A 12,286-nucleotide genomic window follows, 5' to 3' on the forward strand; every position below is an offset into this window, starting at 1 on the left:
TCACTCTTTTTGTAGCCGTTATGGTTTCTCTTTGAGGTGTTAATCTTTTTTTTTTTTGCTTTTTTTAATAATTTGAACACAAATTCTTTTAATTTCTTGGTTTACATACTTTTATTTATCTATTTTTCTATACTTTTGTTGGTGTATATAATTTTTGTGTATCATAGGCACTATATTTCTTTTCGATATTATATGTTTTTCTCATATCCATTTCATATCCGCACGTATATCCATACCTATATCTGATTTTAATCAATATGGATATGAATGTTTCCTACCCATGCATATCCATGTCCGTAATTGGTAACTAAACACTTACACAATAAATATAACCATTTGCCATCTACTAATTCGTATATAAATAATTAGAGTATATTTGTAATTTATACTGTTCAAATATGACAACGGGCCTTTTCTCTCCCAAAAACTTTCACTCCACAAACTCATCCTCATCTCCAGGATCTCGACCTCAGCTTCCGCTTCAACGGAGACCATTTCACAGTCAGATTCTCTGATCTACAGAGTGACCAACGACGTCGACCGTCGAGTCTCGATTGTTCCGATTCTCGAGAGATGGGTCGATGAGGGGAGATCAGTAGAGAAGAGTTACTTAATTGGAATGGTGAAAACGCTGAGGAGAATGAAGAAGCCTGCTCATGCCCTCGAGGTTGAAATTTCTTCATTGCTTTTTTGTAACATTTACCGTTAATTTTTTATGCTCAGATGCTTGTTTTTTAGATTGTGTTTTTGTCTGTAGATGAAATTGACTTTGTAATTGTTGATACCCAGAGTGAAAAAAATCGTTTTTTTTTTCTATTTTAGATTGAACATGTAGTCAAATAAATAACCCACAGTTCAATGAAATATAATTTTGATACCCTAAGCCTGTTTGTTAAACTTTTGTTGAAGTGTGGGGTGTCAGTCTTTAATTTTTGTTAAAGTTTGGGTTATTTAAGGTAAATTTTGTTGAATTTTGGGGGTATTTTTTGGCCAAAAAACTTTGGGGGATCAGGTGTCTTTCTTTTGGAACATTGGGGTACTTTAATGGCAAAAAATAAAAATAAAAAGCCCTTCTGGGTGTCAAAGTTAAAAATGAAGTTAACTTTCGCGTGGGTATTTAAGTACAAATAATAACCCAATTAGCAGTATGAGTTTGCTCCAAGATTCATTGATACATTAGGAAATTTTAGCTTTTGAAGTTCTTAGACCTGATATTAAATTTTCCTTGTTCTTGGGAGTCAATGAGGCTTGTGATTCTTCTTTTGTTTACTTCCCTAGTTGCTTTCAAAGATGAACACAGTCCTCCAGAGAAAATCTTCTCTGACATAACTGTCTATTTCATTTTTTTTTCTTTTTCCCCCTTTTTTCTGTTCATTGGAGCATGGAAGTTTTATCCTTGCTCCTAACCCTGTCACATAGCTAGCCTGGCCATCCAAAGGGACAAAGTTGCTACATTGATTTGAAGGATTATTCTGGAAAAACATCCTGCTAATATGTGGAGCCAGTGAAGTTTCTTAAAATATCCATTAAGCGAGGATTACTTATTTACCTGTAAAAAAAATCAAGTCCAAGAAAATCTTTGTTACAATCATATGTAGAGTTCTATATGCTGTTGGGCATGGATATCCAAATTTGTCTCCCAACTTCTAACAACTTTAAGTCTCATAGTATCACTTCTAAGTTTTTGCATGGCTGTTTGTGAATGGTGTGTGCATCATATAGAGCTTATTTATGTCCTCCAGATTAGAGGTATCATTTTGACAATAAGTTTGTTAACAATTTGAAACTATCACCTCAATCCTCACTAAAACTTCCAAGTTTTGGTGTAGTAGAAGGGGCCCCTATGGTATGATATGATAGCAATCCAGGTTTTAATCTCACCAGCCATAAGTTTAAATAAGAAAATTTATCGAATGCTGATGAAATGAGAATATCTAATTCTTGGGTTATAATTTAACTGGCCAATAACAAAAAAAAAAAAAATTCTTCATATGCTTCCAAGTTCAGGGATTTCTCAAGTTGTCACATATATTTCCATCCATTCTGCGGATATTTTCTTTTATCTTCATTAGAGATGTCCGTTTGATCTCAAATCTATGGCTAAGTGATGAAGATAATAAAAGACATTCAGCTCAAATTGTTGAATGCCCTTTGCGTCAATGTTGTGCTTATTTGTTAAAGCTGGAGATCTGGTTCAAATAGGGCACCATCTATGTTACGTTAAGCACTTCAAATAGCTGTGGTATAGGTTTTATCAGGGTTTTTGCATTCACAAATTGTTGGTGTAGGCTACCAAAATCCAAAATCTCGACTTTCCTTTGAGTTCATATCTGTGAACGAGGGCTGATTCAGTTCATGCATTCTGACTCATGGAAGATTTCTAGTCCAGACTACCCCCGTCTGTGACCTAAGAAATAATAGAATAATGATAACTTATTGCTTAATCGAATTTTATTTTATTTATTTGTAATATGGTTTCTCCTTTCATCATAGAATTATTTGCATTTTTGAGACCTTCACTACGAGCTTAAAATTAGAGATATGAACTTCAATTATTTTACTGCAGTTAGAACTTTGGTCAATTTTTTGATTAAAATAACTATATTGCTCTTTTTACAAAAGTATTAGATCAGACCTTGCTTTCCAGATATTAAGCTGAAACATTCTTGTTATGATAATGCTCAACTTTATACATTTCAAATGTATATGGATATCTTTTATCTGTTCACACACTCAAGGACAAGAATAATTTTCAAAATAACCCCTGCTACTCTTTTGCTTATGCTACGATTAGTAAGTACAGAACCACGTCTTCCACTTTCATCCTGTTTACTGATCAAATTAATGTGCCCATTACAGTGCATATAAGACTAACCAAGTATGCTAGGATTTTCCCCAGCATGCGCCAAATTTATATTGGTAGAAACTCATCTGCTTGAGAGATTTTGACATGCATCGGATTATTCATTTCTTATATTATTGAACTGTTATTTATTTTTCAGCTCTTAGATAAATGGATCAGAACCCCTCATACATAATTTACATCCATATACAGTTTATTTTGAATAATCAAGGCACACTTTTTTTGCCCTTGTAAATTCCTTCCTGACTTTAAAACTTACGTTCATAATTTGAACCCAGGTATCCATGTGGATGAGCAATAGGAGATATTTCCCCTTATCTGCAGGTGACCATGCGAATCGAATAGATTTGATATTCAAAGTTCATGGCCTTGAGCATGCTGAAAATTACTTTAAAACGATCCCGAAGCAGAAAAAAGTCTATCAAACATATGGTGCTCTTCTCAAATGTTATGCCGAAGAGAAATCTATTGAGAAAGCAGAATCTCTTTTTAACATAATGAAGCAGCTCAATATGCTCACATCTTTCCCTTATAATATATTAATATCTCTATACTCGCGCACTGGCCAACATGAGAAGGTAGAGAGTATGTTCACAGAAATGAAAGAAAAGGGTATTCGCTGTGATGCATTCACTGATACCATTCTTCTTAATGTTTATGCTGATTCTTTAAACATCCCCAAAATGGAGGAAGTTTTGGGGAGAATCAAAAAGTTCAATGCTGTGGATTTTTACAAATATGCAATTGCAGCGAGGGCTTATGTGAAAGTTAAGGCTAGAGTTAAAGCTTTAGATAAACTAAAAAAGGCAGAGAAGCTGATTCCAAAAAAGAATAATCGATATGCTTGGGGTTTTTTGGTAACTCTCTATGCTGAGACTGGGGACAAAGATGAAATGTACCGAATATGGAACACATATAAATTATCGTTAGATAAAGCATCAAACTCGATGTACATGTGCATGATAAGCGGGCTTTTAAAGTTCGACGATGTTGAGGGTGCTGAGGCATTGTTCATGGAGTGGAAATCTCAGTTAACTGTTTATGATGTTAGGATACCAAAACTTTTAGTAAGTGCTTATCGCGAAAAGGGTCTTTTAAGCAAGGCAGAATGTTTTATGAATGAAGCTGTTCAGAGTGGGGATATGATTTCCTCGAGTATTTGGGGACAATTAGCAGATGGGTATTTTGAGGCTAATCAAATACCGAAGGCAGTGGAGATGATGAAAGCAGTGAAGGCAGAGAAAACCTGGTGGAAGTTAAGTCATGAAAAAGTGAATGCAGGTTTGAAGTACTTTGAAGAAGAGAAGGATGTTAAAGGAGCAGAGGAATTTGTAAGTTTAGTTCAGAAACAAAGTCCTTTGAGTAGGGAAGTATATCATAGTTTGATGAGGATTTATATGATTGCTGGAGTACCTTTAAGTGGAGTTTTAGAAAGGATGAAAGCAGATGGGTTTGATGTAGATGAAGAGACCGACAGAATTTTGGAGGAAAGTTCCCAAAATCAAGCAAAATCGTGATTCTGTTGCAGATTTTAGTTTCAGGACATTTTTAACAAGCTTTTTCAAGATTTAAGATGCATCGTTATTCGGTAAAGGAGTTAGATTATGTATGCTATAGGTCTTTAACAGTTCTGGTGACCAAGGTTTGCTCTGATTATTTGTCATTAATGTGCTGAATTTTGGTTTGAGTGGGAGAGTTGAAGGCCTTAGAACCTGCAGACTTTCAAACATAAATATGTGACCGTTTATGCATTCCTAGTGTAGAACTAGATGCTCGAGTTGATTAAATGCAGTTTCGTATCTCTATCTATGTTTTACGATTAGCGAGTTGGGGCAACATTTGATCTTCATGATTGATTCGGTTGTTCTCATTATAACAGTAGTTTTTCATGTGTCGTTTACTCTTGATCTTTCGTTAATGCATGAGTGGAATAAAATGTATAATCAGATGAATGAACCTCAAGAAGATTTTCATTCATTCATTATACTTTCGACGTTGTTTTGATAGTATACAACCATTGATGGTAAACAATCATTCTCAGAAGTTGTAACCGTCCTTTGTATGGATACAGTGGATGTATACATCAATCATCAAATAGGACTAGGGTGCCATGACACAATCTGCAAGATGAATCCAATGACAATCATCTAAAGATGTAACATGAAGTAACCAGTATACGATGAACAACATATAATGCCATTAGAAAGCAATCCATCCACGAAAAACTCGAAAACTCTCGAATTTGCTCTAAGCCAGATCCTTCACCACCAGAAATATCAGATATCTTCTGCTTCCAACTGACTTTTTTTTTGTGCGTATTTATATCTGTTAAACCCCAATGGTAAGAATCAAAGACAAAACCCTACCATAATCAGCGATGTCGCTTATTTCTCATCGTGTGATGAAAGAAAGCCAATTCAGTGAACCTCTGTTTACAAGTGTATCAGTATATCACCAATAACTTCCTGAATCCATTGCTCAAAATAGCAGCAGGCAAAACATGACGCAGCAGAAGAGGAAAACCCAGATTTGATGGAGCGTGCTCCTAACCTCCATCTCCTGCCTCCTCTGCCTCGGGGTACCCCCATTGCTAGCAGCATAATATGGGCTCTGCCCGGGGAAGTGTACGCTCTCTACCTCCTGGTGGCCCCCAAACACCCAAGGGAGCACTGCGATGGCCATCCCACCGAGAACTTCACCAGCCATGGAATGAATCCCTCTGTTCATTGCTGCCAAGGAAGGAGACGAAGGTGCTGGCATGAAATCACTCGAAGGCCCGTGATGTGGATAATGGTGATAATGCTCATGCTGATGAACATGGTAGTGCCTGTGGACAGGAATCGGATGGTCATCAGACTCGGACCCAATCCCTGACTGTCCTCTGTGATGCACCGAGGAGTTGGGCCTCCGTGGGATTTTGAAGCTTTGGTGAGAGCCCTCAGCGCTGTGACCACGGCCATAGAGGGGGACGAGGGAATCCTTTGCGAGCTAAGCCTTGCAGACTGGGCATTGGTGTGTGGAGATGCTCTCCATCTCCAGCCATTTGTAGATGCAGGGCCAGCAGTAGAGATGGCCACAGAGAGTAACAACAGGGTCCACCGCAAAGTCCAAGCAAATGTTGCAGTCGAAGCACCCGTTAGCTGATACATGCTTCTTTAAAGGTTCTTGTCTGATCTCGGGTTCTTCTGTGGACTCGCTGAAGTAGCCATTAGGGGTGCCATCTACCTCCATATGAGAATTGGCTGATGGGGCGTCCAGGTGCTACTGCTCGCTGACGGGAATAAGGTCAGATAAGGTGCATTGCTTATACTTTTATTGCTGGATTCGTAGTATATAATTATCGCATAGGTTGTAACTTCAGATATGCAAAAGTACAGGAGATATGGACCTCATTGAAGAGATTAGATAGCCAGCTCAAAGTTTCAGGGATTAATGCTGATTTAGGTAAATATGTGTCATGGTTGTCCTTGGCTATGGAAAATGGACGCCTCTCCCTTTGTTTTCAATGAAAGCAAGATATGCATAGACTTTACCTGATCAATTGTTTAGGAAAGAAGAGCATATCAAAATGTTTGCTACATGTCTGAGAAGTCTAACGCAATGAGAAGGCTGCGCTAAGGTTTGATCACGTGTCATCCTACTCTATTTTGATTGTTCATTTGCACCATTTCAAGCAAATGCTAGTACTTAAAAACAATTATTTATAGGATAAGTTTCACTCAGTCCCCCATTGAGTTTGGACGTTTGGCACTCGACCCCCAAAAAACTTGAAAACTGTGTCTAGACCTTCAGTTACTCCGGAAATTTCAGAAAAGCCTCGGATCATTTTGTATTCCTTATGCACTTTAACCCCTATTAGAGCATTTCCAAGAGTCTCCCAACGAGGCTCCTAAGGATGATGTGGTAAGGAAAAAAAACTCCTAAGTTATTCCAACAAACTCTCAAGTATCTTCCTAAATCCTAATTGGTGGTGGGGCTCACCATGGAGCTCCTTAGAGCTCCACAAATCTGTGAAGCATTGGGGAGCTCCTAAGGGGTGGGGCCCACCAAAAATTATTTTTTTATTTGATTTATTGTTTTAAAATATATTTGTAAAATGTTATTTTTAGAAGAATGGATTCTTTAAATAATATTTGAGCTCCTAGTTAGGAGTTTGTTGGAATATTTCTCCTAGTAAGGAGCTCCTAAGTGGGCCTCATGTTTGAGAGTACTCCAACAAGAGCTCCGTAAGAGGAGATTGTTGGAGATGTTGTTACAGCGTCAACTCATATTTTGAGTTCTCAAACAGAAAACATCACATAAATGTTCCCCTCTTCCTCTCGTAAAGAAAAATGTCCTTCTAGTTGTTATATAAAGTCGTTGCAAATAGCTACGCCTGAAACAAAGAAACCGTTCTGAGTCATGAAAATTGCCTAGGGGATGTTTTCCCCCCTTTTTGAAGAAAAGGTCAACGAATTTTCATTTTGAACAGTCCTCGATCCCAAAAAAAACGAACCCAAAAAAAATATTTTGATATGACACATTGATTTTGAATTAAAAACAGTAATTTTTTATGCAAAAAAAATGTGTATGAAATCTCATGAAATCACAATCATAGGTATATCCTCGTAGATTTAACATTTTTACTCAGTATATTTGGTGATGACAGTTAATTAAAAAATTAATTTTCAAAGCAAAACTGGAAAATTTTGAAGACAAAATGTGATTCCATGAGCAACCCAACAAAATCTCTATAGTTAACAATCACCATCAGGAAAAAACAACGAAACAAATATAATCTCTTGGATCCATTAAATCAAAACCCTAATGATGGGAGGAGAAACGCGATCAGAGAATCAAATGAATCTCGATTCTCTTCGGAGATCGAGAGAGTAAATGGATGTAAATACCTGCAACTGAGCTGGGATCTCTCTTTCTCCTTCCCCTCGATTCGTTTGAGCTGCGATTCTTGGATTTTTCTTTTTTTTCCTTAACGAGAGAGAATTTTGTTCTTGAGCTCTAATAATGGCAAGTAATAGAGATTAAGGAGAGAGGAGAGAAAAGGAATTAAAAAATGGTAAAAAAAAATTAGGGCAACGAGATCGTCGCGGGTAATTACGTTACTTGGCTCACGGGCATCGCACGTGAGAGCCATAGGAATTAAATTTCTTTTACTTCCTTTTTTCTTTTGTCATCAAAGACTGAAAAGCGCTTAAATAACCGTATTTATATAATAGTTTCAGTTAGGGATGACCACAGTTGATGCTAACTGCTCTAACCGACCGAGCCGACTGATTTTTGGCGGTTTGATTTGATTCTAGAAAAACGTTGGTTCGATTTGATTCTAAAATATTTGAAACCGAGGTAATTGCACCGACCATCATCAACATAATTACTTAAAACTTATGCTTATTCAAGGTGAATAGATAATTGATACTAATATTTTTATATATCTTAATTGATAAATGTTTAATTTTAGTTTGTAAAGTTTTTGATTTGATAAGTTTTTATTTGATTTGTGATGAAAAGTTTGAGGGAGTAATAATCTTGCCTTCTAGTTAAAAATTATCTGGCTTTACATGTCTAAGGGCAAACCGAACGAACCGGGCTAAACCGCACCGAACCGACTTGACATGGCTCTGTTCGTTGTTGAATTTTGTTCGTTTTGATTCGGTTTGACAAAACATAGTCAAAACCAACTGAACCGAAGTTTGCTTTGCTCACCCCTACTTTTTGTCACTTTGTACTTTTATATTCTCAGTTATTTTTCGTAACATTTATATACTATGAGGTAGTGTTTGGCTCGCTCTTTTTATGAAAATCGCTTGGAAAATGATATGACTCGTGTTTCTCGGAACAAAAACCAAAAAAAATTATTCATATTTATTAGTCAAAATTACAAATAAATTGCTCGAAGCTGTTGAAATTTCAAGAAATCCATATTCTAACTTTTAAACTGGGGAAATGGTCTTAGAGATCTAAGATTTGTTATTAAAAATGAGGTCCACATCATATTTCTACTTTTACTAACCTTTTTCAATCCATCACCCGCAGGGGGTAAAACAAACAAAACTAAAGAATAGGATGTTAGATTTAATCTAATAAATCTATTTGTGGGCACATATGATTAATCAATGTGTATTGCTATCTTTCAGGATAACCCACTAAAGTGATCAATTAATTTGGGTTAATTGGGTATTTAAATAAGTCATGGGGTTATATGTGCAGATACCAGGTTGTAATTGTAATTTGTTGAGGGGCCAAATTACAAATGTACAACATCTATAAATAAGGGGTTATGGTCCCTAACCTAGGGTTACATTCTCTAATTCTCTACACCCCCATCTAGTAAGAGAAATTCAGATTTAGAGGAACCCTAATGTTAGAAGATCATCAAAAACTCAAATCAAGTTTTCTTCTATGGATTCAGGTATAAGCTTCCGCTCATTTATGATTCTTGTTAATCTCTTTGAATTAATCATGGCTATATGGTTTTAGATCTCAAGTTTTGGTTTAGATCTAACAAGTGGTATCTGAGCCACCTTGATTAATTCTTAGGGATTTAAGTTTTATTGAGTTTTTTGATCTTAAATCTCTGGTTAAAGATTCAGTTTTTTTTTCGGATGAACAGTAATTTTTTGTTCGGATGAACAGTAACGAAAATTTTTCGGATGACCAGTAAAGTTTTTTGTTCGGATGAACAGTAACAAAAAAATTTTGGATGAACAGTACAGTTTTTTCGGATGAACAGTAACTGAAAAATCGCCGGCGAACAGTAACTTTTTTGGATTTTTTTTGACGGTTTTTTCTTGGATCTGGATCAAGAAAACTCATTTTTCGATTCTAGATCTATTTTTTGATTTAATGGCGGCGGTTTCAGTTTGAAACCCTAAGGGTTCGTGCGTGAAAACGTGGCGAACATTAATGAGGTGGTTACCTCAAATTTTGGAGAAGCTGAAAGCTTCAAACGAACCTCGCGTTCGTTCAATTTTAACCGAACTTCGCGTTCAAACGAACTTGCTGAAAGCTTCAAACGAACCTCGCGTTCGTTCAATTTTAACCGAACTTCGCGTTCAAACGAACTTTGCGTTCGTTATCAAGTGAGCCTCTCGCTCAACGAACTTCGTGTTCGTTCTAAGGTGGGCCTCGCGCTCAATTCAGGTGAGCGTTAAGCTCAATTTAAACGAACTTCGCGTTCGTTCTCATGTGAGCCTCGCGCTCAACTCAGGTGAGCGTCAAGCTCAATTTTAACGAACTTCGCGTTCGTGCTTCAGACGAACCTCGCGTTCGTGCTTCAGACGAACCTCGCGTTCGTGCTTCAGTCGAACCTCGCGTTCGTACTTCAGTCGAACCTCGCGTTCATTTTTTTAACGAACCTCGCGTTCGTTCTCAAGTTGAACCTCGCATTCATTTTTCAAACGAACCTCGCGTTCGTTCTCAAACGAACCTCGCGTTCGTGCTTAAGTGAGTCTCGTGCTCAATACAGTCGAACCTCGCGTTCGAAGTCAAGCGAACTTCGTGTTCACTATGGTTAAGCCTCAGCTTTTCATGGGTCCACTTTGGTATACTTAATTTATTCAATTAAGTTATGGGCCCTAATTAAGCTGTGAGACCCCAATTAAGTTTTTGGAAATTCAGTTGATTTTTCCTTTACATGGGCAAGAAAAGGAAGAATGATAAAGAAGCTGCTAAGGGTCCAGTTGAGAAGAAACAACATAAGGATAATCAGGGTTGTTTCTTCTGTAAGAAGCCTGGACATGTAAAGAAGGACTGTACAAAATATCACGCCTGGCGTGATAATAAGGGTATGTTCCTTGCTTTGGTAACCTATATTTGCTTGATACAATTGCTTCTTACAATGAATCCTTGCATGTGGAATCACGTGGTACTAAGCGTAAATTAAATAAGGAAAATTCGGCGACATTATGGCATAAGCGCTTAGGTCATATCTCAAAAGGTAGAGTTGAGCGTCTTGTGTCTGATGGCATTTTGGATTCCCTTGATTTTTCGGACTTCGACGTATGTGTTGAATGTATCAAGGGAAAACAGACCAAAGTGAAGAGATTAGGTGCCAACAGATCTTCGGATGTCTTAGAATTGATACATACGGATATTTGTGGGCCATTCCCTACGGAATCCTGGAATGGTCAACAATATTTTATATCATTCATAGACGATTACTCACGTTATGGGCACCTATATCTTATTCATGAAAAATCTGAGTCTCTGGACATGTTCAAAGCCTATAAAGCTGAAGTTGAGAATCAACTCAACAGAAGAATTAAAACCGTTAGATCTGATCGTGGTGGTGAGTACTACGGTAGATATGATGGTTCAGGTGAACAACATTCAGGACCATTTGCTAGATACCTAGAGGAATACGGTATCGTCCCACAGTACACCATGCCGTGTTCACCTAGCATGAATGGTGTAGCTGAAAGACGAAATAGGACTCTTAAAGATATGATAAGAAGTATGATTGCTCATTCTTCTTTACCAGAGTCACTCTGGGGAGAAGCACTTAAGACAGCAGCTTACATTCTGAATAGAGTACCAAGTAAAGCAGTTGCTAAAACACCTTATGAGCTTTGGACTGGTCGAAAGCCCAGTTTAAAGCATTTACATATTTGGGGATGTCCAGCTGAGGCAAGGCCTTATAGGCCAAATGAAAAGAAATTGGACTCCAAAACAGTTAGCAGCTACTTTATTGGGTACCCTGATCGCTCTAGGGGCTATAAGTTTTATGATCCCACTATAAGGAATATTTTTGAGACGGGAACAGCAACATTCTTTGAGGATGTTGAGTTTGGGGGGAGAAATAAGGTTAGAGACATTAGTTTTGAGGAGGAATTGGCTTCAGATCCAATCCATACAGTTACTTTTGACAATATTCAGGTTCCTATACCTGTTGTTGCTCAAGAAGTAAATCCGGAACCTCAAGATGATAATGTTGAACAACTCCCTGTTCCAGAAGAACAAACTCAACAACCTCAAGAACCAGTGCCATTAAGGAGATCCACGAGAGAAAGGAGAAATGCTATTCCGGATGATTATATTGTATTTCTCCAAGAACATGAGGAAAGTAGTGGAATGTTAGAAGATGATCCAATCAACTTCTCTCAGGCCATGAAAAGTTCTAACTCTCAACAGTGGATTGATGCCATGAATGAAGAGTACAAGTCTATGCAAGACAATAAGGTTTGGGAACTTGTCCCATTACCAGAAGGTGCAAAACCAATTGGTTGTAAATGGATTTTTAAAACCAAGCGGGATGCAAACGGTAATGTGGAGAGGTATAAGGCGCGTCTTGTGGCTAAAGGCTATACTCAAAAGGAAGGCATTGATTATACAGAGACTTTCTCTCCGGTTTCATCGAAAGACTCTTTCAGAATAATCATGGCACTTGTTGCTCATTATGATCTTGAGTTACATCAGATGGATGTT

At 37.5% G+C, this 12,286-nt stretch overlaps 1 protein-coding gene and 1 pseudogene across 1 annotated transcript; one reads left to right on the forward strand and one right to left on the reverse strand.

Annotated features, from left to right (window-relative positions):
• On the forward strand, positions 398–4,763 carry LOC109826860 (pentatricopeptide repeat-containing protein At2g20710, mitochondrial-like; the record flags this gene model as incomplete). Its single annotated transcript, XM_020393877.1, has 2 exons — positions 398–667; positions 3,142–4,763. Coding segments are annotated over 2 exons (1,509 nt in total), but the record flags the coding sequence as incomplete, so codon positions are not given.
• Positions 4,850–7,782, reverse strand: LOC109825879 (annotated as a pseudogene).

The sequence above is a fragment of the Asparagus officinalis genome, chromosome 10 (genome assembly GCF_001876935.1).
Source record: "Asparagus officinalis chromosome 10, Aspof.V1, whole genome shotgun sequence".
Taxonomy (NCBI): Eukaryota; Viridiplantae; Streptophyta; class Magnoliopsida; order Asparagales; family Asparagaceae; genus Asparagus; species Asparagus officinalis.